Source organism: Notolepis coatsorum (genome assembly GCF_963971535.1).
Source record: "Notolepis coatsorum genome assembly, chromosome: 12".
Classification (NCBI taxonomy): Eukaryota; Metazoa; Chordata; class Actinopteri; order Aulopiformes; family Paralepididae; genus Notolepis; species Notolepis coatsorum.
Genome location: NC_140176.1, coordinates 42,667,450 through 42,694,320, shown reverse-complemented (window position 1 = coordinate 42,694,320; position 26,871 = coordinate 42,667,450). Strand labels below are relative to the sequence as shown.

At 42.5% G+C, this 26,871-nt stretch overlaps 1 protein-coding gene across 1 annotated transcript in view; it reads left to right on the top strand.

Annotated features, from left to right (window-relative positions):
• Nucleotides 1–26,871, top strand: part of ube3c (ubiquitin protein ligase E3C) — a gene marked incomplete at its 3' end in the record, with an annotated part of 124,468 nt that overhangs the window by 78,141 nt on the left and 19,456 nt on the right. Inside the window, exons 15-21 of the mRNA XM_084325633.1 lie at nt 5,515–5,619; nt 5,916–6,003; nt 11,649–11,746; nt 12,796–12,928; nt 17,134–17,381; nt 21,868–22,080; nt 25,962–26,150. Of these exons, the coding sequence (XP_084181759.1) occupies nt 5,515–5,619; nt 5,916–6,003; nt 11,649–11,746; nt 12,796–12,928; nt 17,134–17,381; nt 21,868–22,080; nt 25,962–26,150 (1,074 nt within the window). The remainder of the gene's footprint in view (nt 1–5,514; nt 5,620–5,915; nt 6,004–11,648; nt 11,747–12,795; nt 12,929–17,133; nt 17,382–21,867; nt 22,081–25,961; nt 26,151–26,871) is intronic.

Genomic DNA, 26,871 nt, shown 5'->3' with positions numbered 1-26,871 from the left:
TCATGTGCTTTAGGGAAGGAACATTTCCATTGGAACAATCTAGACGGGTTATTATAGGGAAACGGACCGGGCTTGTAACTGTTATGGCGGTCGGACTCACTCCCCCGGCTAATTCTCGCCTCATGAATGGAATGACTCGAGAGGTTACGGAGAGGATGACTGGAAGGGAAGTCTTTCGCAGCGAAGCTTTCCTGTTAATGCACATGATCTCATATCAGTAATAGACCTAGAAATAGACCCGGCTAGATCCTACCATGCTTTCTCCTCTTTGGTAGAATAGTCTCACTTTCACATTCACCATATTAATATTCACCATGTTAATACTACAACTCTGTACATACATCTAATTAGCACTACACTCAGTAGTTCTAATTTCTTCTTTTTCTTTACCCAGTTTAATCACCTGTACATTGTATATCACTATTGCACTTTACTGTTATATTTGCACTCTGGTTGGATACCAAACGTTGTGCTGTATTATGACAATACATTTTAATCAAATCAAATCTAATAGACCCGACTAGATCCTACCATGCTTTCTCCTCAAAGGAATCATATCTTCGGTAGAATAGTCTCACTTTATTCACCATATTCATATTCACCATATTAATATTACAACTCTGTACATACATCTGATTAGCACTACACTCAGTAGTACTAATTTATATAGGGATGCACCGAATATTCTGCCACCGATCATTATCGGCGAAAATGGTTAAAAAAGGCACTTTCGGCTGAAAGGGTTTTAGCACCGAAAAAATATCACAGAATGTCAAAGAACAGGGTTACGTTCGTAACCTACCCAAAGTGTTGTTGTGATGACATAATCAAAACGCGGCTTCAGTCATTACATGCGCAACGTGAGCTCCTCAGTCCTGCGTTCTGCAGCCTGTGATAACTCCTCTTGGGACTCGGGAGCAGGGTTTCCGTTAGAAAAAATTTTGCCGGCCTCAGTGTCCGGTAGATTTCAATCTACCGGTCAAATGAGAGAAATTCCGGTCAGAGTTTATTGAGCTTAAAAACAATTGATAGGCAAAAGAATGACAACAAAACAAAAGAATGACATCATCAAGGCATGTAGATTTATAATATTTTTACTTAAAACTAGGCTACTTTTGCGTATAAAGCCATTATATTCCAAATAAAATAAGTCCCGAGACTCCATGCTGCTGCCGACTTTAAATCAAATAGGTGTCTGTGGGCAGTCGCCCGACAATAATAAACAGCAGTCTGTTATAATCACATTTTTATGAGCTAACGAATTCCGTTATATTGGACATTTGTATTAATTATATCAAGCGAAGAACTGAGAAATTTGGCAGAGAGAGACGGCAACATTTTGCGTGACGACTCTCTCTCTCCACCTCCCAACGACTTATTTGCGAGAGTATGTCGATGCAGAGCAGCAGATTCAGCTGTTATTGGCTCTTTTCTGGCTCTATCTGGGGACCGCACAGCAGCGCCCCCCACCCAACATTGAATTGCCAATGGCTGAATTGGAGTACTGCAATGGCCGCTGTAATGGCCGCTGCTGCTCCGGCTCTGCAGCTACACATGCACTCGCAAAACCCAGCACTAAGCTCTCGCTGACAACATTATTATACCTGCTTGGTGAAGCAACGATGAAACAAATGTAATGATTGTTTCGTTCATCGCATAGGCTATTTAATTTTAGCCTATTTTAATACAATTCAAATAATCAAATTGTGCTTAGACTCAGGGAATTATTTTCACCGGACATTAAGACCGGAGAGATTAAATATGTCGGACTTCAACAGATTTTGCCGGTCAAATACCGGTAATTTTAATTACCGGCTAACGGAAACGCTGCTCGGGAGTCGCGCTGTTTCTATGTAAACTCTGCGAGCAACGCGTACAATAATTGCGTCTTTAACATGCTTTATATAGCCCGTTGCGGTTAAAAACCTTTTTAACTAACGTTAGCGTTAAGCTAACCAGTCTCACCAGTCTCTCTTAAGCTACGTCATCCCCCGCTAAGAGTCATGGGAGATGTGCCTTTTTTAACCATTTTCGGCCGATAATTATCGGTGGCCGAATATTCGGTGCAGCGCTATATAAATTAGTACTACTGAGTGTAGTGCTAATCGGATGTATGTACAGAGTTGTAATATTAATATGGTGAATATGAGTACAACAGTCCTTCCATGTAGGCTAGAACGCAGTGAATTATGACAGTAGTTCAAGTTTCTTTATTAGTTGTCATACAAAAATACAGAGTACTTTTATAAAATGCTTACTGTAGCCACTACAGTAACATCATTAAGTCTGCTATAAGCTATTCTCCCTCTCATGTGTGCAGATCTTTATGCAGTTTTAAAGCACCTTGGCTTTGTTCTGAATGCACTTTGTTGTAGTTGTCCTACTGGAAGGATGAGGCATTAAGTTGTGCTTCAGAAGGAAACTGTCCTTCTGTAAACTGTAAGTTACATTGTTAATTTAGTTTGTATTTACTTTTCTAGTTTAAGTTAATTCAATTAAAGAAATTGTAACTACAATATTGTATCTACAATTACATTTAAAACATTGTTTGTTTTTCAACCATATCTGTTGACAATATAATTTCTTTATATATTGAAGGCTACATCCTGCTACCTTTTTCAGCTTCTCTATTTCAAGGCAATATTTACAAAAACTAAACTAAAACTAGTAATTTCCTATACAAACATGTTTCCTACTATTTATGCATAATAATCATCTGTTCTGTGCGACCGCGAGGGAACATGTATGCGCATGTGCGCGTGCACTCCAGGCAGTTCTGATATTACGACTGCATCCCTGGTTACGAGTCTTGGGGTAATCGGATGTTCCTATCACCGCCATCGGAGTGTGTGTGTGTGAGGTAGGGGTGGGAATCGCCAGAGACCTCACGATACGATACTATCGTGATACTTGTGTCACGATAGTATTGCGATACTAAATATATTGCGATACGCTGAAAATATTGTGATATAAAAAAGAATTATAATAATCATTTGCTCAAATTTTTTTTATTACCTTTTTTCAACTGCAAAGTAAAACTTTGTCAACATGTTTTATCTAATAAAATAAAGTTCAGTCTGTTCATCTCACTTCAATCATTTTTATTGCAGAACATGGTATTTTCCCAAGCAGACGGATATAAACACTAATCTGTGTTGCATGTACCTGACAAACGGAACTGTTTGTATTACAGTCATATTCCATGTGTGTGTGGACTACTGTACTATTACAGGTATTGAAATGAACAATGCAACTTCCTTATACAATTTATTTTTTATTTTTTATGAATAATTAAATATTGATACTTGGCGTCCCTGTATCGATACAGTATCGCCACGCAAAGTATCGCGATTCTGTATCGATTCCCCCCCCCCACCCCTAGTGTGAGGTTGCGCCGACCAAAGTACGGAGAACCGATTTTTCAGACCCTTCTGCTCTTTGTGCATAGATACACATATAATAGCGATAATGAATGAATGAAAAAGTTTATTTTTGGACATGTTATTCTCCATATTTCTCCAAACAACTCACGATATCTTGTTCCGTCGAACCAAACAATCATAGCAACAAATTAAAAAAACATTAAAAGAAAAACATTAAAAAAATAAAAACAAAATAAGGAATTATAAACAAAAGGTCAAGAGCAATGTGTTTGGTTAGCAGACAGTCCAAAAAAGGAGTAGAGGGACGCTAAGCTTATTGATCCCTACCCCCTTACATTTATATTTGTTCTTCCATTAATTTTACTAGATATAACATACTTTAGTGTATTACAATATAGAATATACTTTTACTTATATTAAAAGATTACAAGAAAAGAAAAAACTTTATTCATAAATCAAGCGACAAATGGCACGATTTCTAAGGAAATACATTTAAGCTCGATTTGCTGGGGTTTATTGAGATGAGACCAGAACGCTCTAGAAATATATTGATATTCATCACGGTATAAAATGGAAATGTATCTATGAAAAAATTATCTGTTTCGTGCATGTTGACTGGAAGCAACTCATTGACGACCACTGTGTTATTTAGATCTATTGCTATTATATTTTATATGTTTTATGCACTCGCAAATAAGTCCTTTCCTCCATTGGATACAGCATTGGCCCAGAAGGGCATCAGCAGAGGGCGCTGTTGGCCCTGAAAGAGTTAATAGACCTAGAAATAGACCCGACTAGATTCTACCATGCTTTCATATCTTGGGTAGAATGGTCTCACTTTTAGCATGCGTGCTGCTACTACCGTGTGTTCATGAGCAGTTAACCGGCGACATCCATTGACCAATAGGTTTGCTTTCAAGAGTACCAACCAGACGAGGTTCTCTATGAAGGACCCTAGACCTAGAACAATTCCTTTTTTATTATGGTGCCTGTGTGTTAGAAATAGCAACAGCAGATTGCTGGTTGCCGTTTCACTGTTCATTAACTGACATGGGGCGTGCCGTGCTAAAAGAGTGACAGTTAAACCAAAGTCAAATTTCACTTTAGGTAGGGATGGCTGGATAATCTTTGTATATCACTTGATAGTCACCGGTTCAAATTGCATCATGATTTCTGCCTCCGCAGGGAGATCGGACATTGTTATTTTCTTCAGAAGTTGTGCTCAAATCATGTTTACCATTTGAAAGTGGTATTCAATGTGTCCTTTCCTCCCAATCGATTTCCTACCCTTATTTTCCCTCCGTTTAAAAAGAACAACAACCGTGAAGCGAAATTTCACGTAAAATTTTACCCTTAAGGGAGAAATAGCGGGCGTCCTTGTACCAATGTTATTGAGTCTGTATGTATCGCTCGTTGTGATCTGAAAGTCACCTATCTGTAGTGAATCGATGTGCACCGTATGCCATGTCTTCCTCCTGGCGTGTCTAGTCCAGTGCAAACTGGGTGCATGTGGGTTGTTTTGTTGATTCAGGCTGACCCTGTCATCATGCTTCTTTTTGGCCCTCCACAGGCAGATTGCGCTTCAGAATTTGCACTTGAATAATGTTGTTTACCCATTTGAAAGTGGTATTCATGAACAAAGCTCTGAATATATATATATAGTGATGACGTTTTTGCCACGTCACCCAAGACGCCCACGCCGTTCTTAAGAGGAAGTCACCCGCGGACCACAGCGGTTCGCCCTACAGCCGCCGTGTGTATATATTTCTCTCTCTTGTCCTATGGCTGATGTCAGCAGACCTCCCCGGTAATTAACAGGGTTGGACACTGAGGGACGGCGCTGGTCGTTTTTCTTTTATACTACCCATAAATGGCACACTAATGGCTGAACTCTCAAATTGCTTTTTTAAGAGAAGGCGCGCAGCGTCTCGCTGAATGGCCCGACACGTGAAAAGCCTCTATTTATCTGTCTCATTGGGTATTCTCCTGAGGTGTAACTGAAACAAGAACGCGTACGCGCCGGTGTGCTATTCCCCCCCCCCCCCCCCCCTGTTTGGCGGACTTTTAGTAGCGTGATCCTAATGCAACATGTTGTGTGTGTGCGTGTGTGTGTGTGTGATCTATGTCCCAGGTCATCACTAACCTTGTGAAGATGGTGAAGGCACGCGACATCAGACGACCTTTCTGTCCCTCAGGTCACTGGCTCTCGCGAGAGGTCAACATCCGAGCAGATAAGGTACCCTTTTCCTCAGGATAGATCCTCCAGACTGATTCCCCCCCCCCCCCTCTTTTTTTCTTTTTTTCCACTGTGACACAAATTTTTCACGTCAAATTTGACCCTCAAGGAGAAATAGCAGTATCAGTATTTATCGCTCTTTGTGATCTGAAAGTCACCTATCTGTAGTGAATCGATGTGCACCGTATTATTCCATGTCTTCCTCCTGGCAGTATGTGTGTCTAGTCTAGTGCATACTAGGTGCTGTGGGTTGTTGTGTTGATTTAAGCTGACCCCAAGGCCTCTCGCCTCTCCAGGTTACCCAGCTATACGTCCCCTCAGCGAGACACGTGTGGAGGACACGGAGAATGGGCCGCATCGGGCCTCTTCAGTCAACACTCGATGGTAGAGTAACCTTTGTTATCATGCTGTAATTACAATGCAATTACCTGAGGATCTAGCGACCGGATTGCTTTTGCTACACGACTCCTGAAGGTTTCTTTTTACAGGGTAATGAGAAGTAATTCTACTTCTGTTAATTTGTAACCAAAGCCAACTCAACTGTTACACTAACTCCTAACTAATTCACACACGGTGTAATGAGACCTGCATTGATCTCAATGAGAACTGCATTGGTCTCTATAGGATGCTTTTACCAGGAGTCTTAAAAGTTCGTAAAATATATAGCTGACATTTTTATCACGCCAGCAAAGAATTACCCCAAATAATCCAAGACATAAGCAGTGACATTTTTTCAAAAAAATTCATTAAAACCTTAGGTCATTTAAAAAATATATATTTTTTGTTTTCTATTTATTTCTAACAAGCCACGGTACAATAGTAACCTCTACATGGGGGGGAAAAACCTTCAGCGGTTCCTAGCTTAGGTGTCTCTTCACAGACGTTCTGGACAGACCCCGGGTCTGATCTGCTGAGCCTCGTGGGCGCTCCCGCCGGAGACACGGTGTGAAAACAAGCAGATAACAATGTGTGTATGATCTGCCTAATGCCACTCAACAGGCTTTACTGGATAAATTCAATTAGCGTGAAAGTACCCGATGAACTCGGGCCACATCTGGCCTCTCGTGTGTGTGTGCGTGTGTGTGTGTGCGCGCGTCTGCCTGCCTGCCCTTTTCTCATTTCCTTAAATGGACAGGCCCCCGCGGCCTGATGAACGAGCATCGTATTGACCGGTCCGCAGGCCATATTTCTTCTCAAAGATGGAAACCTGATGGGGAAATGCATATCAGATTGACTAATTGAGCAGAATAATTGAGCCGGTGCGCTGGAGGGGAAGTGAGCCTGGGGTGAGGAGAGGTTTAGCTGCTGTGGCACTTTTTTCTCTCTCCCCCCTCCCAACCCGCCCCCTTCCTAAACGGTCTAGAGCCTGAGTTTAATACAACACAAACGTCGGCTTAATGGATACAGCCGGACAGGTGGATGGGGGCGGCTTACAGTGGAGTTAATTAAAAGTGTGTATTAGTGTAGGAGAGTGAAGGGAGGATTGAGTTGTCTTTAATGGCTTGTCTGTAAACATCCAGGCAGTGAGGTGGGTCCTGGGGATCCTAATAATATAGATGGCAGTTAGAAAAGGCTGTACAAATGCAGAGAGGGGGGGGGGTGTTTGCCCCCTGTGTTTGAGTGTGTTTCCTTCGGGTGCTCTGGTTTCCTCCCACACCGAAAGACACGCACTTTAGGCAGGGACTACAGAGGACAATTAGCTCATTAGCTGTAAGTCCGGCACATTTACATTGATGTGGAAACGGAAAATGTTGATTTAATGTGCATTCCCTGGGTAATTTTTTTTTTCAATTCTGCAATGACATATCACAGCCGTTGATATCAGCCATTATCAAAGCATGTGTGCTACCAGGTAGTGAGAAATTAGCGCAGGGCGTTAGCCCGGTTGAACGTTGAATGACTTGTGTCAGCCGTTGAAACGTAAAACGTACGTTTGTTATCGACGGACAGAAGATCGTCAGGACTTTCGAAGGTGAAACAACCTTGACAGATAGGTTGATAGAGCCGAAGAGAGCTAGATAACTTGATGAACAAATCGTAAGTTAGTGCTAGCTCTTGATCGATTGACTGACTTTTAAGGATGGAGAGAGGGGATCAATCGTCTCGTTTAGGATCGGAAACACTTTATTCGCCAAACAAATTTACAGAATGTCACGTGATGATGGTGCAAAGACATAAGCTACTTAAAATGAACCACAATATGACAGACATATGGTGCAATCAATGATGAGATCTCACAGGGGGACAGCTCAATACATGATGTACAGTATACTGTATGATGTGTCCCATACTGTATGTAGCCTCAGGAATGCAGTGATACTGGATACCAGGCTTTAACCTCTTAAGCCCGAGCGGTCCGGTACGAGATTGATATCATGCCATAAATCCATCAATACAGAACGTATTAATTAATGTTGCGTTTCTTTTTCAAATGTAGCCAAGAGTAAAGAGCCTAACCCTGTCAAAACAGCAGTCAAATTGTATATTTTCAACACTACATTTGTTTACCAATGATTTTTAGTGTTATTAGTGAAATATGAGTTTATAGAAATCTCAGCACATCGAGTCGGAAAAAGGCACTTTTTGACGCAAGGACTTGGCGCAACCTAACATGAGTGTAGTCTTCTGAGAGCAGAGACCCCCAGGGCTTTCGATGGGCTTTCGAGTTTCAAAAGACTACACTTCCCAGCTCACGCCAGCCCCTGTCAGTCATCGGACTTCTAGCGTGAAGCTTTTATTTCTCTCTTCATTTTCGGGATCATATCTCATGGGTGGAACAAACCTGAACGTTATTGCCATAAAATAGAACCCAGTGCATTTCTCTACCTTTCTGTGAGCGTCTAGCAAAAAAAACGCGTTGCAATCTGATGAAAAATGGCGGAGCAATTTACATTATAAAAAAGTAACTGTACTTACAGTAGATTTCATTCACGGTTTTTGCTGCCCTGTCAGGGGTGCCTGGTGGTGGTGGTACTAAATCCAGATTGAACTCTGCCATTCTCCCTTTGTGTGTGTTTGGAAAGACCAGATGAGGCCAGAGGAGTTTGATAGTATTTACTAGGGCTGACCCCTATTAGTCAAATAGTCAACTAATCGATCGAAAGGAGCCGTAGTCGACTGCCAACCTCTTAGTCGAATAAAAAATCTTTTCTTTTTTTTTATCATTCTTTCCAAAAGAAAATAGGCCTAGAAGCGTGGCTAACGCTAATGGCACACATACCAGATGCTAACTGCATAAGAAAACAGGCACAGGCACTGAAAGAGGATTTCACCCATCGAATGAACACATTAGACTAGACAAATATCAAGATGTATCCATCAGTGGACCAATTGCATGCTTTTGCAGAGGACAAGAAGCCTTCCGTCGACTCTTTTTTTCAATTTCTTTTTTCCATAGTCGACTAATAGTCGGTCGACTATCGGCAAATTTCGGCCAATCATAGTCTACTATCCATATCCTTAGTCGGGGACAGCCCTAGTATTTATTGAGGATGGCCAGATAATGTTGATATTTAAACATAACCGATATCAGCAATTATGACGTCATCCCGATAAACCTGATAAAAGTATTGATAGCTCCGATAATAGTCGATTTAAAAAAAAAAATACAATTATTTTTTATTTTTTTTAACTTAAATTCTTTCATGTCAACGTTCACACGCACAATATATGCTTACTTAGGATTTGACTTGATTCAACAACAAAGCAGTCGGGGCAATGGCAAGCCGAAAACGGTCGAAAATGTGGTTACCCCGTAATTCCTCTAATAGTAACCCCGGCTTGTATTTGTTTCAACTGTAGCGTATACCAGGCTTGTATTAGGAGGAGGCATGTATAAGAGAGAGGCCTATATTTCTAATTTTCAAACCGATCATAATGAATAAATCAACATTTTGTGTCAGTTTGAACCCAGTAAAATGTACTGGGTTCATTTATTGAAACCAAGTACTGTATGAAATACGGTAGTAAACAGTGCAATTACAGGTGGTCAAAAAAAGTTAAATAAAGTAAAATAGTGCAATCACAATACTGGTATAATAATAATAATAACGTCGTTTTATACAATTCTGAGGTAGGCTTACTCTCTTGGTAAACATTAACACCATACCATTATATGGTATTTACTGCACAGCCAGGCCAGCATATAACAACAATAACAAAATATACCCGGCTTGTATTAGGAGGCCGGCTTATAATTGCTTAGCTCAACAGCGCACCCGGTCATTAATAGAGACCCGGTTTTTAATTGAATACCGGTTACTATTAGAGGAATTACGGTATTTGAAGTTAGGATTTTTTTTTCACAATTGAGGTAGGTAGATTACATTTTTAGAGACTAAAGTACAGAAAAAGGTACCGTTGGGTACCGGTATCGATTCACAGGTACCGGTACCGTATCGGTTCAAATGTGAACGGTACCCATCCCTACTGACAAAGCACAATACCTGTTGGTTTTTAGTTCACTCATTGGAAACACATTGTTAATGACATTGACGTATTGTGAATTTTGTGATTGACTCAAATTATATTTATTTGGAAAAATAAATATACCGTAGTCACTTTATTTGAAGAGTCAAAACTGTTATCTTGGCTTTGTTTTGTTCATAGTAGTAACGCTCATGTCATGATAAATCTGGTTAGGTCAAAACTACAAAAAAAAAATATTATAATACAATAAATATATATATATATATCGGTTATCGGTATCGACCTTGAGGAGCAGCAAGTTATCGATATCGGGGTCAAAAAATCAATATCGTGCACCCCTAACAATACATAAAACTCTTAGGAACGGTTTGGGAGAGGGAGGTAGGGAGGGGTTTTAGGTTGCGTGTTGTGAGTTCCAATTTTTTTTTACTTAAAGTTATTTCAATTTTAAAGCTCAATATATCAAAACGTGGCACTTTACAGTGAACAGGAGGTCTATTTTTTTTTATCAAATCTTTTTTATTTTCCTTTTTATTTTTTTTACAAAACACAGCACAATACAGTTACCACAATAACAAACAAGACATCACCGGAGAGACACAGCAACAATAATAATAATAATAATAATAATAATAATAATAATAATAATAATAATAATAATAATAATAATAATAATAATAATAAAAATAATAAAAATAACCATAATAACAAGACACCTAATAATTCAATGAATACAAATGAAATAGTTATAATACAAACTAAATATACAAAGGAAGGAACAGGAAAAAGGAAAAACAAATATATATACTATATAGTGAACATCTTGAGCCCCCGCCATCTCCAGACACGGCAGCCACGATCCCCATCCCCCGAGGACCCTGAGTCCGGCACCCCAGCAAATTAAAGCATCATGCCTCTTTAACACCACGACTCGCCGAGACCCCGAACCAGGGCCCCCCCCCCCCAGTCCGAGCCCGCGACCATCAGACCCACAGCCAAAGGGGCCCAAAATACCCCACCCGCATAGCAACACAGGAGGTCTATTTATATAAAAAAAAAAAATTGTTCATTGAAATGTCTGGAAGAGCAACAAATATGAATGTCTAATGATATTTTCATTGCCTTTTTTGAGTTGATCTAAATGTTACTGATTGTGTTAAATGAGCATATGATATCGTCTCATATCGATCGCAGGCCCCTGAATCGTATCGTGGCAGACTTTGTGATATCAGCAAATATCGTATCGTTGTCCAAAAAATCGATATCGTATCGTGATGAGACTGGTGATTCCCACCCCTAGTATTCTGTGTGTAATACATGTGATCTGAAGCTCCTATGTGAGGGTATCAGCTGGTATTCTGTGTGTAATACATGTGATCTGAAGCTCCTATGTGAGGGTATCAGCTGGTATTCTGTGTGTAATACATGTGATCTGAAGCGCCTATGTAAGGGTATCAGCTGGTATTCTGTGTGTAATACATGTGATCTGAAGCGCCTATGTGAGGGTATCAGCTGGTATTCTGTGTGTAATACATGTGATCTGAAGCGCCTATGTGCGGGTATCAGCTGGTATTCTGTGCTTTGTGTGTCTGTGTCTACAGTTGGGATGGAACCCCCGCAGCTCTCTGTGTCTGAGGAGAGACACCTGGCCATTCTCACCGAGCTGCCCTTCGTCGTTCCCTTCGAGGAGCGGGTCAAGGTACCGCGTTCGAGTCCCTCCCGCATACACACCATTTACACCACTGGCATATGTATACTTCAACAGGAAGTAGGGGTCTGCCCCGAGAAATATTCTATATAGTTGAAAGGTCATGATATGCGAGGACAAACGAAGACTTCAGGCACTCTTGTGTGAAGCAGAAACGAAAGAAACCAGAAGTTCTGGTTAAAAAGCCTTTATTTAAAATCATGTCAAATAAAGGCATTTGCACCTTTGTTTACACCGTTTATTTTTCACATTTTACATTATTCAGAGTTGGTTATTGTTTACACTGTTTCTTTTTTATATTCAGATCTAATTGTATTGCCTATATTTATTTATTTCTACTATTACTCTGCCCATACCTGTACCTCCCCTCTCCCCTCCCCCATGCTACTATGACGCCCAAATTTCCCCAAGGGGATCAATAAAGTAATATCTTATCTTATCTTAAACAGAACCTACCACCCATATTTTAAGAGTGGCTGAAGTTGTGTTTCTTCTTCCAGAGGATGCCTTGCATCTGTATGCCAGGGCCGTCCTGAGTAGAGAAATTCATTGGTGGATTAATAGCCATTGACAAATCCGTTTCCCACATTATTGTCCTTTCTTTTTATGAATGCGATTGTGCCCGAAGGACATCTTTTAAACTCTGCGCTTATTAAAGACTTAACGCAGTGTTATTTTCTTGAGTTGATGCCAGGGATGTGCTCTAAAGATGAGATCATTGCCCAGCAATAACTAATAACTCATTCGGCATTAAAAAAATAAATAACACAAATTGTATAATCATTGAATACAGGATTGTATATCATAATCACGATTTCATGCACACATGGTCTTAGAGACGCGCCTCTCTCCCTCTACCCGCCCAAGAAGATTAGGATCCAAGACAAATCCAAGTCGTAGAATAATTATGATGAGGTGAAAGAACACGAGGAATAGCTATTGTTGTTGGAGTTAAAAAAGTACCGGTAATTGAATGTCACCCTGAGGCTGGGTGGGGTTTTCACTGACCCTGCCGGTGTTGCTGTATGTCTCTCTTGTAGATCTTCCAGAGGTTGATCTACGCGGATAAGCGGGACGTGCAAGGGGACGGGCCTTTCCTCGACGGCATCAATGTCACCATCAGACGCAACTACATATATGAGGACGCCTACGACAAGCTCTCTCCAGAGAATGGTACTTTGAAAGAAACGCTGCACCCTTCTGTCGAGGTTTAAGTTGTGGGGGGCAAAGGGGGTAATCTAGATCGTGTGTGTAGGTGACTTCTTCAAAGAACACTGGCACAAGGAGAGTATCAGAGTTTCAGTTAAACCCCACGTGTTCATAGGGTTGAGCACTTGCACAAGGAGATTGTCAAATAGTTTCAATTAAACACCACAGGTGTTCATAGGGTTGGGAAAAACTTTAAAAAAAAGTAAAGAAAATAAATAAATAAAATCTATACAGTAGGTAAAAGTCCAGGTCCAGACTGAGTTTTAAAAACCTTTAAAGGTCGAATCTGTGATGTTGTCAAACAGTGACCTCTAGGCAAAAGATGACAACATGACAGTTTTGTCTAATGTGTGGATTGGAATGTAGGGGAGGGGTTACTACTGACTACACCGCAGGTTCTATCAAGAGAGGTGGGAAGAAATTCACAGTATAATAAGTTACTAAGCTCCAACCCACACATCAGATCCAAACAAAAAGTAAACAAAGCAACCAATACCAAGCGGGGCTCTTTTGCCTAGAGGTTGCTGTTTGACGGCATTCCATTTAAAAGCCAGAACATTGTGAGGACACTGTTTGGGTTAGTGCATGTTAACACATTAACTGCCACGGAGTTTGATCATCTTATACCATTCTCTGCCAGCACTGTAAGTCTATGGAGATGTTCACCTTCTTTGCATGGCTATAACTTTTTTAATTGTATTGCTAAATTGACATTACTATGGCCCATTCAACATCGATTATCTATTGTTCAGGATGTAGGAACGTTTTACCTTTTCATTCACACATTCATATGAAAATACCGCCTAGAATATAAATATGTTTTTATCGTTTTCTGCAGTAATTCCTAGAACGTGATATATAGGCATAAATGCATATATAGATTATCAAATGCCGTTTGTTACCGATCCACCCTATATTAAAAATTTCAACTGTACATGGTCCTAAACGTTATGACTGATCATGCGCGGGTGGGGGGGGGGTCGTTTATAATTCCGTGATCGTCGTTAAATGCTTTGTGTAGTATGGGTGATATATAGATCAGAGCAGTTTGTATGGATAATAATAAACACTCACGCTGAAAATGACATCAGCCTCCTCTTACCGTTGGGCGATGAGACTGGAGCAAAAAGATCCCAGTTATTTGATGGGGATCGAGTAGATCCATTTTCGGTTTGTATAATACTAATACACGCCCAAATCATGTTGATTATTGAGTTATGGCAGCGATCCATATCCACGGTGTGTGGCTAGAGTCCCGCGACGATATGCGAGTGGCCGGACGGATTTAGGAGACTCACCGATATCCAACCGGCCATTTCCGGTTTGGCAACTCGCCGATCATCCACCAGGGGGCAGTATTGAAGCGTTGCAGAGTTGTGCCGGCTCACACAGCATCAGACCAGGCTGCGTGAGGGAAATATGAATACCATGGCGAAAATATGAAATATGATCTCAATAGCGTCGTACGCCGTGATCTGGCAGAATTAGCATGAACTTGAAACACGTCGTACAACGTGATTGGCGCAGGATGTGTTAACACTGTTAGGTTAGTGCATGTTAACACTGTTTAGGTTAGTGCATGTTAAGACTGTTTAGGTTAGTGCATGTTAACACTGTTTAGGTTAGTGCATGTTAAGACTGTTTAGGTTAGTGCATGTTAACACTGTTTGGGTTAGTGCATGTTAACACTGTATAAGGTTAGTGCATGTTAACACTGTTTGGGTTAGTGCATGTTAACACTGTTTAGGTTAGTGCATGTTAAGACTGTTTAGGTTAGTGCATGTTAACACTGTTTAGGTTAGTGCATGTTAAGACTGTTTAGGTTAGTGCATGTTAACACTGTTTGGGTTAGTGCATGTTAACACGGTTTAGGTTAGTGCATGTTAAGACTGTTTAGGTTAGTGCATGTTAACACTGTTTAGGTTAGTGCATGTTAACACCGTTTAGGGGAGTGCATGTTAACACCGTTTAGGGGAGTGCATGTTAACACCGTTTAGGGGAGTGCATGTTAACACCATTTAGGGGATTACATGTTAACACCATTTAGGGGAGTGTATGTTAACACCATTTAGGGGATTACATGTTAACACCATTTAGGGGAGTGCATGTTAACACCATTTATGGGAGTGCATGTTAGCACCATTTAGGGGAGTGTATGTTAACACCATTTATGGGATTACATGTTAACACCATTTAGGGGAGTGCATGTTAACACCATTTAGGGGAGTGCATGTTAACACCATTTAGGGGAGTGCATGTTAACACCATTTAGGGGAGTGCATGTTAACACCATTTAGGGGAGTGCATGTTAACACCATTTAGAGGAGTGCATGTTAACACTGTTTTTGAAAGTCTTGGCTGTGTTCTATAACATAAGGATACCCAGGTTCAAGGTTCCAAATTACATTAAAGCTGAAGGTTAGCTCTCGTCAGCAGACCAGACTATTGAATTTCGGGTAGAGCATAATTGTGATCCCGATTATTATAATGGATCACATAAAAGGCCCGGGAATCAATTCTTTTAAGTCCCCCTCTTTTTGTGTTTGAATTTGAAAGGGCTCTTTTGTGGGGGGCAATATGATTAAAAGGAGTAGTAGGGGAGGCCTGGCTTGCTGGGCTGAAGACGTGATCTATATCATTTATGTGTCTAAGTTATAGCTGCCATGATTTACTGCCATACATTAATTATGCTGAAACAAGACCTCTTGTGTTGTTTTGATTTGAATATTCTGCACGTCAAGGAAACGCTCACGCAAAATGTGTCCTTTGCAAAAAGGATTTACATGTTTTATTTATTTATTCATTTTGTTTTACTCACAATTTCTTATTTGTAGAAATAGTATATTATTAACTGGTAAGTGCTTGTGTAGTAGTTTTGTATTTTGTTTTAGTTTATTCAGTACAAAAAAAAAACATATAAAGTAGAAACATTTTAAATGTGAATGCGCAATGTACAACTCCCCGGCAAAGGAAGGAGGTCGTAACTAACTAATATAAGGGCAATAGAACGAGACAGTGTTCTTAAAGCCAGAGCTTAATAAGTCACCATAATATTTGACAATTTTCAATTCAGTGTATTGCATTCTTGTAGAAGTTACTATGTACATGTACATTTATCTCATTATTGGACTCATGTGAAAATGGAATATTATTATATTATTCAAATTTCTAATGATAGGCTTTAGAGTTTATATATATATACTGTTATCTCTACAGCATTTGTTTGAACCATTTATTGCTTTTATGAGCCCCTTGTAAAGCCGATTTTTAAGAGCTTCCCTTACTGTAGATGGGGAAATTATTCTCCTATTCAACAAGGCACCTTTACGTGTCTGAAAGTGTAGAGATAATCTAGTAATTAAGTTACGAGTTAAATGTTTGTCAACTCTTCTTTGAGGGCGGGAAGTTGAAAACGTCCAAATAAGTCGGCATCCAATAATCCCAGTTATTCGAGTGCCATTTAATGGGTTATCAAATATATTGCCAGCGAGATCTGTGGAAGGCTGGTCCTCTGGAGCACTTGGTAATAAGCGCAGATAAAGCAGACACATTTACATGATGGAGGAGGCTGTGGGTGCACAACATTAAGAAGGCTAATGTCTGAACCAACCAGCGGGTAGGATGCGTTCCTCTCAGCAGGAACATTGCCAAGAGCTTTTGGCAAATCATCAATAAATAAATTGCTGTAAGAGTTCAGGGGTCTGTATATACAACCTGAAATGATATTCTTCAGGGATGGGCGCGCTGGGATTTTCAAGAAGATGGACTCATCTTTCTCTCACGGGGAAGAGAGACCTGACTCGTAATGGAGGGTGAGACCCCACCAAATGGCAATATCAGATCTACAGGCGAGGATATGATGATTAGAACCTCTAACAGTAGATGAGGACTCTCTGGCCGGTTAACCGTGTGTCTGTACCACCATTTACAGTAAAATGAATGGGAAATTAATAGGAAATAAAAATGAATTGATGAGATCATCCTGTTTCGGAAGCCTGTTTGCCACATTTATGAGAAGATTGTTATGAGTGAAGATGGCTATAGCAAGACGTGTGAATCTATCAACTTTATTGGACAATAAAAAAAAACACCAGTTGTGTTTTATGCCCGTGTTCTCGTGTTTACTCCTTCTATAATTCTCCGTCATCACGCACACGTCTTCCCCTCAGAAACGGACCTGAAGAAGAGGATCCGAGTGCATTTGCTGAACGCTCACGGTCTGGACGAGGCGGGGATCGACGGTGGCGGGATCTTTCGGGAGTTCCTCAACGAGCTGCTCAAGTGCGGCTTCAACCCCAACCAGGGCTTCTTCAAGGCCACCAACGACAGCCTGCTCTACCCCAGCCCCACCGCCCAGATGCTGGTCGGAGACGCCTTTGCCCGACACTACTACTTCCTGGGCAGGATATTGGGAAAGGTGAGGCTCGGAATTCAGAATAACTGATTATGGTTTTACGGACAGAAACCTTTTATTTAACCCTTTCCCTACCACACTACAGAAGATTAACCCTTCCACTACTAAACAACCAAATAAAATTACATGGTATGTAAGACATGAAGCGCAACAGGCACATTACAGTGAAAAGGCTGGATGACAGTCGCAGGTCTTTGTAAACAACTCTCTGCGATGGAGTCCTTAAAAGTAGTCAATTTGTACATTTTCATTTGCATCTTGTTCCAACTGGTGGGAGCAGCCAATTGGAAGGAGAGTTGACCAAAGGAAGTGTTAACACAGGGAACATCTAGCAAGATATGGTGAGCAGCTCTGGTGTTATAGGGAGTAGATGAAAATCTTTATGACGCCACCAGTGTGTTTTTTAAGATTGTAATGTTTTTTTTTACCCGAGTGTCATGCCTCATCCTCCCGTCGACAGTGGCTGCTGTTTCAAGGTTGCGTCTCTCTTCTGTCTTTAGAGTGTAAGAAAATTGGAGAATGTCAAGTATTTCTTATACCCACTTGAGAAGCTCTAAAACCCAAGGTCTTAACCCTCCCGAGAGCTCCTAATTTAGGCTTTCTTTTAGCTTTGAGGTAAAGAGTAAAGCAGAAGAGTAAAGGAATCTCAGCGTTTGAAGGCTTCGGTCACAGCCCGCCTTTGAGTCTAAGTCAATACCGGCGCAATAGATCAATACGCCTCAGGACCGCTTCTGTATAATCGCCAGTGCGTCACAGTCAATGTCAAGGCCGCTTCCAGACACTGTGCGCGGTAATAAAACCGGTCGGCTGTCCTTTTTCCAAAAGGCGAGAAGTGTTTGGTGTTCGTTCAAGAAACTGACAGCACGTAGTGACGTTCCAAAACAGGGCGAGGATTGGGAGAGAGACGTGCCCCCAGGCCATAAACCCCGCCACTCGTACAAGGCCACCCACGTTTTTGTTAATTAGCCCTATATGTAATCTGTTGATGGCATTGTTTTTCTGTTTCCTCTTGATAGCACTATTTATTAGAGCCTAATGTTTTTAAATCTTCCCTAATGCATGCAGTGGTGATTGTTTATTGAGATGCTTTCCCCCGGCGGGGGGCAGAGGGGGGGTCATCTCAGCCAGGAGGGGTGCGGGGGGGGAAGAATTACCTCATGACAAGTTGGTCGCCTCTCAATTAGAGCTTCCATTAGGCCATGATTCCCTGCCTCCTGTTTGTGTAGCGATTGCATTTGGCCAGCGCTAAATCAGCAGGCCCGCGCAGGAGGGACATAAATAAGCGGTCAAAGCATGTGGTAATAGCATTTTGATCTGTTTTACAGTCAGGAGCATCTGAGCCTCTCTCTCTCTCCCTCTCTCTCCCTCGGCCTGGGATGGTCCGGTTCCACTTATCAGACTCCCCATAACTCCTCCTCCTGCTCTCCTTGCTCTCTACGCTCCTCCGCCGTGAGAAATGGCCAGTCAGCGGCTACAAGCCCCCCCCCCCCCTTACTCCCTCAACTATGCTCTCTGCAGCTAATGGTTCAGGCAATTAGGCGAGGGGGAAAATTAATTTGAATTTGACTTTCAATTAACCCTTAAGCTCCTCTTTCACCATAAATATGGGCGTTTGAGTGGCTATTTGAGTGGTGTATTGATATTTGTTTAGTGCCGCTTTTTGCCCGGGATAAAAGGCGACCGTTTTATATAGATTGGGGGGGGATTGCGTCATGCGGAGCGCCCGTGCGACGTGACGTGTGCGCCGCGTGCGCCTGCGACTTTAAGGGACGCGGGAGATTAATATGGTTAATTAATGTCCGAGGCGTGCCTTTGTTGTGGGGGGTGATGTATTACAGGCAGGAGTGGCTCGTCTAGGCTACTCACACAAATGGGATTGGACATCAGAATACTGGCCGGTCGTCATCCCTCTTCCTCACTTGTCCGCCCTGCTTGACACGCTGGAAAGATTTAAGCCTTGGGAGGGAGGGAGGGAGGGGAGGTGGAGGGGTGGGGTGGGGCACACGAAAACATGTTACCCTCCCTCCCCCTGTGTGTTTGCGTTCTATCCTTCAGGCCTGAGGAGTGAAAGGTAGCATTCGTCCCTCGTGACGTGTTTTATGTCATGGATATCTCGCTCCCCTCCAGGTGAACACGAGGTGTAGCGGCCTCATCATTATTAAACTCCCTGGCCCCCTCCTGTCGCGACCATCCTCTCCACTTCCTCCAACTCCGCGCGCGGGGGGGGGGGGGGGGGGGGGGAGACTGACTAAAGTTTGCGTGCGCCTGCCCCCTCCTCTCTCCTGTGACCGCCGCAGAGTGTGCGTCTCCGCTCATCGATCACCCGGAGACTTCGAGAGTTCCCCTCGGAGGTGTGCGGAGGTTGCTGCCCCTGATTGATAGTGATGCGTTTGAAAGGCATTATAATTTTATTGATTCTTAATGTTGTAAATTAAGAAATTTATTTGGCAGCTAACAGAAGGCACCTGCATGTTGTTGGCGCTTATTCCTCTGATGGCGCTGGGATCTGCTTTAATTGCGTTGCCACTGCACTCACTTATATTAAAAGGCCCGGGCCGTAAGAATTAATTCTTCCCAGCTCCAGTCATTTTGGCACAATTTCTGGCAATAAACACCCATAAATAAAAACCAGTGGCATTGGGGGGGAAAAAAACAAGGCTACAGGTTTTTTTCCATATACTTATTGCTGCCTCTTCCCGGCACCCGGAGTTATTGATAGGTTTCCAGGGGGCCGTGTCGGGCATATGGTCCCAATCGTGGACCGGCCCGCGGGAGAAATGCTAAGTGGATTATTTTTGCATAGAAAATGGACAGGGTTTGAAGTTGCGCAATTAACCTGTGTTTAGAAAATAGCCTGTGATTAATGCCCCGCCTGTGTGTGTTTAAGATGCATGCATTATGGAAATTCTCTAGATTTATAATCCATTTAGCTGATGTGCTCAGGGTTTTTAGCACTATCATTTATAAAGACCTGTATATTTTAATGCCTCCAATGGGCTCTTTTTCGGCCTATTCCAGTACATTAGCCTGGAGTTTTATGAGTCACCTGCCCGGCTACGGATCTTAATGGCATTTAAGGTCAAGGTGAGAATTGGCATTTATAAAGTTTGGAGGCGGGGGGGAAGTGAAGCCTGTGTGTTTTTAGACAGATTGGCCCGCGGCGCGTCTCTGTGTTGTGCTCTCACTCGATGGGAATAGATTTACTATCTTTATCGCTTGATTTCTTCGATATAAGGGCGGCGAAGTCTGACGTTATTAATCACGCGTGGGGTGTTGTAATCGAGGCTTTGACTAGGCACTCGTTGATATCATCCTTTTTTTTATACTTACATTTTTATTTTCAGTTTCTTGATTTACAAACAAACATCCACATATAACAATACAATTGGCGGTCAAAATTATAAAAAACTACAATATAATTCGACAGATAAGAACTAAAAGATATAGGTGATAGTAGAAAATAATATCAAAATCAAATGAAGAGTTGACCTAAAATAAATTAACTAAAGGGAAAAGGGAAAATAAAAAAACAAAAACAAAGAAAAGAGATAAAAGAATAAAGTGACATGGGTTCTTTGGTACCTTCATAGTTTATTTTCATTTAGATTTCTATTTCTCTTGTCTCCTTTTCACTCTCCTGTGATGTCGTTTCTTTTCTTCCTATACTCTTCCCACTTCTCCCATTTTGACTCAAACTTCTCGTCTTGTAGCCTCAGCCTATGTGTGATTCTCTCCATTTCCTGTATCCCCCCCACTATCTCTGTCCATTGTTCCCTCGTCGGTGCTTCTACTCTATACCACATTTTCGTCAATGCTTTCTTGGCTGCTACTAGTAATATCTTAATCAAGTAGATATCATCCTTAGTACTCGACGCAGCCTTCAGTCCAGGAGGCCTAATCATGACTATTTTCTTTTTTGTAAAATAATAAACTAAAAACTAAAAATATCCCAACATTTTTGTAAAAAAACTAAATAAACATTTCACATATTTATCCAGGTATGCATCACAAACATAAACGCTTGCGTGTTCAGAGCCTTTGTGCTGCCTTTTTTTAATATATTTTTTTATATATACACTCGTTGGATGACTTTTGGTTCAATGACTCCTACTGAAGATCCTATTGTTGAAATGCAACCCCTCTGTAGACTCATAATAAACAACCCTCACACTTTGATCCAATATCTTCTTTTAGTTTACACTGCTCTAAATTTACACCAGAATCCATTGAAATGACAAACTCTCGTAGATGAAGAAGGCCTCAAGTTCCCAGTCCATACTAAATGAAGTGTAGTTCTAAGTGAAGTGTAGTTCTAAATGAAGTGTAGTTCTAAATGAAGTGTAGTTCTCAATGAAGTGTAGTTCTAAATGACGTGTAGTTCTCATTAAGTGTAGTTCTAAATGACGTGTAGTTCTAAATGACGTGTAGTTCTCTTGTTGTCGTACGGTTCCTTCACCCAGCATGTCTATATCCACCACCATCTCTCCAGGCGCTGTACGAGAACATGCTGGTGGAGCTGCCCTTCGCCAGCTTCTTCCTCTCCAAGCTCCTGGGCACTAGCGCAGACGTGGACATACACCACCTGGCCTCGCTGGACCCCGAGATGTACCGCAACCTGCTGTTCCTCAAGAGCTATGAGGACGACGTGGAGGACCTGGGCCTCAACTTCACCGTCGTCAACAATGACCTGGGGGAGGCACAGGTGACTGGGGCAAGGGGGGCAAGGGGGTGGGTAATTCGGATCTTAACTCAATCAGCGCCGGAGCGTGATGTGTGGTTAAAAGGCCAGCGCTCTAAAGTATAGGAATACATGGCGGTGTTTGCAGGGCTATAACTATATTCTATATGATAGCTATGGATACAATACTATGGCCCATTTGACATCGAGTATCTATCGTTCAATATGTGAAAAAGAAAAATGTCATCCATACATTCCCGTTTTATATCGTGGTGAATATAAGTATGGTTTTAGAACGGTCTAGGGTAATTCCTGGGAGGCTGGTAATAGCCCGCAACGTATATTATACTAAATGCATTGGCGTTTCGTCCCTACACACGCTACAATTAAAAAATCTACGTTTTTTGATGCTTTGATTGTCACCAAAGGAATACGTTGTCGACTAACGTTACACACATACGCTCGGATCGCAATGAAGACATTCTTGGATCAACGCAAGATTGATATCATATAGCCCTTACCTTGACTAGGATGTACCCCAAAAAGAATATTCCAATTATCTGATCGCCATTCCAAGTATTGATGTCCATTGTGTCGCCAACATAATCCACCACACAACATGGATCGGGAGTATTTGATTCTTCTCAATCCGAGCGTTATAACCGCTCGTCTTGCCCAGAGAGAAATAGCCGACCCGGACCCATATAATCGACGCACAGCCCAAGAAACAAGGTTTCAAAGGGTGCTCGATACCACCGCCTGGTAGGATGCGGCCGGTATTGCACTTTTGCGATCTCAGACTCATTCCCTATGATAACACCAGGCTCCTTGGATGGATAATGAATGGAAATATCGAATAAAAGAAATAACGATGAAAACCCGACTTTACTCTGGTATGGCGTCCATTGAGTTAAGTCGTGGCGTAAACAGTTTCCAGGGCCAGGCGTGTCCTGCATTGGCTGAGGCTCTGGTCTTTTCCACACTCCTCAGTGCTGAGTCCCTTGTTGTTTTAATAGATAGAAGTTATAAAGGAAACTGTGTTGGGTACATGCTCCTAGTATCTCCTGCTGTCTGAAGTGGAGTGTTTGGCCCCGGATATATCGCTTTTATCCAAAGTGCTTTACAACTTACACCATGGAGGCAACCATGCAAGGTGCCAACCTGCTCATGGGGAGCAGTTAGGGGTTAAGTGTCTTGCTCAAGGACACTTCGACATGCTGCCCAGGAGGAGCCGGAATAGAACTGGGAACCTTCTGATTACCAGCCGACCGTTCTACCTCCTGAGCCACTGTCGCCCCATGATGTCAGACATAACCGAAGACTTTGAGGGTCTAGATCCAATCACCCAGAAGGGTGTTTTATTTGATTAATAATTAATAAGCTGATATGTTTATAAACAACTTTTTAGGTGAACATTACACGACGAAAAACTATTTAGCAGCGTGGTCAGAAAGTGACGAGCTCCCCGTTCAAAACGTCCCCCCGGGCAACGGGATCTAAGACGACTACCTTAAACGGTCAACCTGTGTTTATTTTTTTCTGTCTCGTTATCTATTCCTGCACTGGTCAGTCTGTCTCTTTTCCCTCCCCTGTCCTTTTCTCCCTCTGTGTGGCGTTAATAATTAATTTCCTTCACGATGTACCCGTTTGGGGCACTGCCAGAGATAAAGCACGTCGCTGCTCTCGCCCGCGGCTCCGCTCGGCCGCAGGGAACACAGCCGTACTGTTGACCATTCCACCCGCGTGGCCTTCGACAATCACCTCAGGACACGCCTGAGAGACGCGCCCGGCCGCTCCGAAGCACGTCCGCGTCCGGAGGGACGGTGACACGCCCCCCCCCCCCCCCCCCCCCCCCCCCCCGCGCTGAATGAACGGGGGCCCCCGGAGCGGCACTCTACCCAGCAAGCCCCCTGTTTGCTCAAGGGCCTTGTTCCTCTTATTGGCTCCTCTACAAACACAGGACCTGAAATGGTCGAGTCACAATGTGGCCTTCCCGGTCGCAAATAGGGCATCGCAAACATGATAGGGAAAACAATTTGTTAGAGATTAGGCACACAACCAGGAGCAGTCTGCCCTGCGTTTGCCCTCGGGGGAGATAGCCAAAGCAAGCAAGATAGCCACGCTAATTCTCTTACATTAACACCGGATCACGGAGAAAAGCAGCAGAGTATTGCCTCGTCTGCGGAACTCCGCGCAATAAAGGATGCCCTGCCTCGGGTCACGCAGAGCTCTGTCTGAAGTCCAAAGAGTTCCTATAATATCACATCGTATGACCTTAACGGTCTTGATTGTTATTGTAATTGATAGGTGCTATCAGTCATCCGTTGGTTACCGTTTCCAAACTGGGATCTGTGTGAATGTGAGAGGAAAGCAGGTTTTGGCAGCACATCTGACCCTGGACCTGTGCTATATGCTAATGAAACCGGGGAGAGAAACTCTGGGCCAAATTGTAATGGACCAGATGTTCGCGGAACGTTTCATATTCAGAGACTCTGAAGCTTACCTTTCAACACACGCACACACACACGCACACACACACAGAGCTTTGAAGTACCTGACAGCGCCATGCATCAGAATACTGTTGGGAAATATTTTAAATGTCTTTCTCTTGCGTTTGATTCATTATTTTTTCTTCTTTTTTTTTAAGGAGAGTGGACAGTCCAGACCCCTCTGTTTTATTTTTTATTGAGACAGTTGGAAGGTTGAGAGGGAGATAGAGTACACGGTTACCTGTGGCCCCAGAGGCTGGGGAGGGGGGGGGGGGGGGGGTCTTAAACACCACAGCATCTTTGTGGCTCTTTCTGTGATTGATTAGATCTTCCTGGCACAATGGAACCAATTTGATTTGGAACCATCTGGCATTCCAGGCAAGCTCAGGCAAACACCAAATGTAATAAGATATATCGAGTACAATTTGACCTGGAACGGCAGTAAAGTGTTTTCGCCACAGTGTATTTATGCCCCACCGTTCTCAATGTGATATCGGTCACCGCTGTTCCCGCGACTTGTATCACGCGATCTACAATTCTGCTTTTGCGTTTTGCCTCAAGATTAGTTGTTGTTGTCGTCGTCGTCGTCGTCGTCGTTGTCGTCGTTGTCATCGTAAATGGTAAAAGGACTGCATTTATATAACAGCTTTTATCCAAAGCGCTTTACAAGTTGTGCCTCACATTTACCCATTCACTCACACATTCAAACACAGAGGGCGGAGGTGACCATGCAAGGTGCCAACCTGCTCATCGGGAGCAGTTACGGTTAGGAGTATCTTGCACAAGGACACTTCGACTCGCTGTCGGGAGGAGCCGGAATCGAACCGGGAACCTTACCAGACGACTGCTCTACCTCCTGAGCCACTGCCATTGTTGTTGATGATAACGACACTTAACTCAGGAGTTTGAGGCACTAAGAAAGTAATATGCTAATTGGAGAGTTAGCCGAGGCTCACATCCAATTCATCCAATCTTTTATTCAATCTCCAAAGATCATGGAGAGCGAGCTATCATTTACAACGCCTCACCTGGCCACCTGATACATGGCCACTAAACCTCCCCTTTAAAAAATAGTGACTCAGTGGGTAGAACGCTGATCTGGTAATCGGAAGATTCCTGGTTCGATTTCCACTCCTCCTGGGCAGCATGTCGAAGTATCCTTGAGCAAGACACTTAACCCCTAACTGCTCCCGATGAGCAGGTTGGCACCTTGCATGGTCGCCTCCGCCGTCAGTGTGTGAATGTGAGGAACACAATTATATAGTGCTTTGGATAAAAGCGTTATATAAATGCACCATTTACCATTTAAATATATTTATATATTTTTTATTTTATATATATATATATATATATATATATATATATATATATATATATATATATATTTATTTCTGTATTAATTTTGTTGTTAAACAGGTGGTGGAACTGAAGCCAGGAGGGAAGGACATTCCTGTGTCCACAGCCAACAGGATAGCCTACATCCACCTGGTGGCAGACTACCGGCTCAACAAACAGATCAGGCCCCACTGCCTGGCCTTCAGACAGGGCCTGGCCAACGTGGTCAACCTGGAGTGGCTGCGCATGTTTGACCAGCAAGAGATCCAGGTAATCCATTGATTCGTTTTCTATTTAAAAGGTCGAATCTGGGGGCGCCCGAGTGGCGCACCACGTTACTGCGCTGCAGACCTACGCGGTCGACCCGGGTTCGTCTCCCGATCCCGGACATACATTTGCTGCATGTCCTTCCCCCCATATCTTCTCCCGTCCTTCCTCTCCTCTGCTCTCTGTCGGTCATGTCTGACCAGAATAAAGCTGTAAAAATGCTAAAATGCTAAAATAAATATTAAAAAAGGTAGAATCTGCAACGCAGTCAAACGGCAACCTCTAGGCAAAACAAAAGCCCTGCTTGGTACTTCACTTTGTTCATCTTTTTGCCAGACCCGGAGCGCCGGCCTACAATAGTGAATGGTGCATTTATATAGTGCGGACCGACAATAATTTCACGCCATAAATAGATCAATACAGGCCGTATTAATTAATGTACCCTAATGACCCTAACCCTATCAAAACAGCAGTCAAAGTGTATCTTTTCAGCACTACGTTTTTTTACCAATGATTTTAAGTGTGAATACATATGAGTTTATAGAAATCTCAGCGCATTGTGTCAGAAACCGGTGGATATTGACGCGAGGAAATGGCGCAGCCAAAAGTGAGTGTAGTCTTTTGAAAGAAGAGACCCAGGGCTTTCGATGGGCTTTCAAATTTCATAAAACTACACTACCCAGCTCACGCCAGCCCGTCAAACTTGGAGCCGTCTGGCATGAAA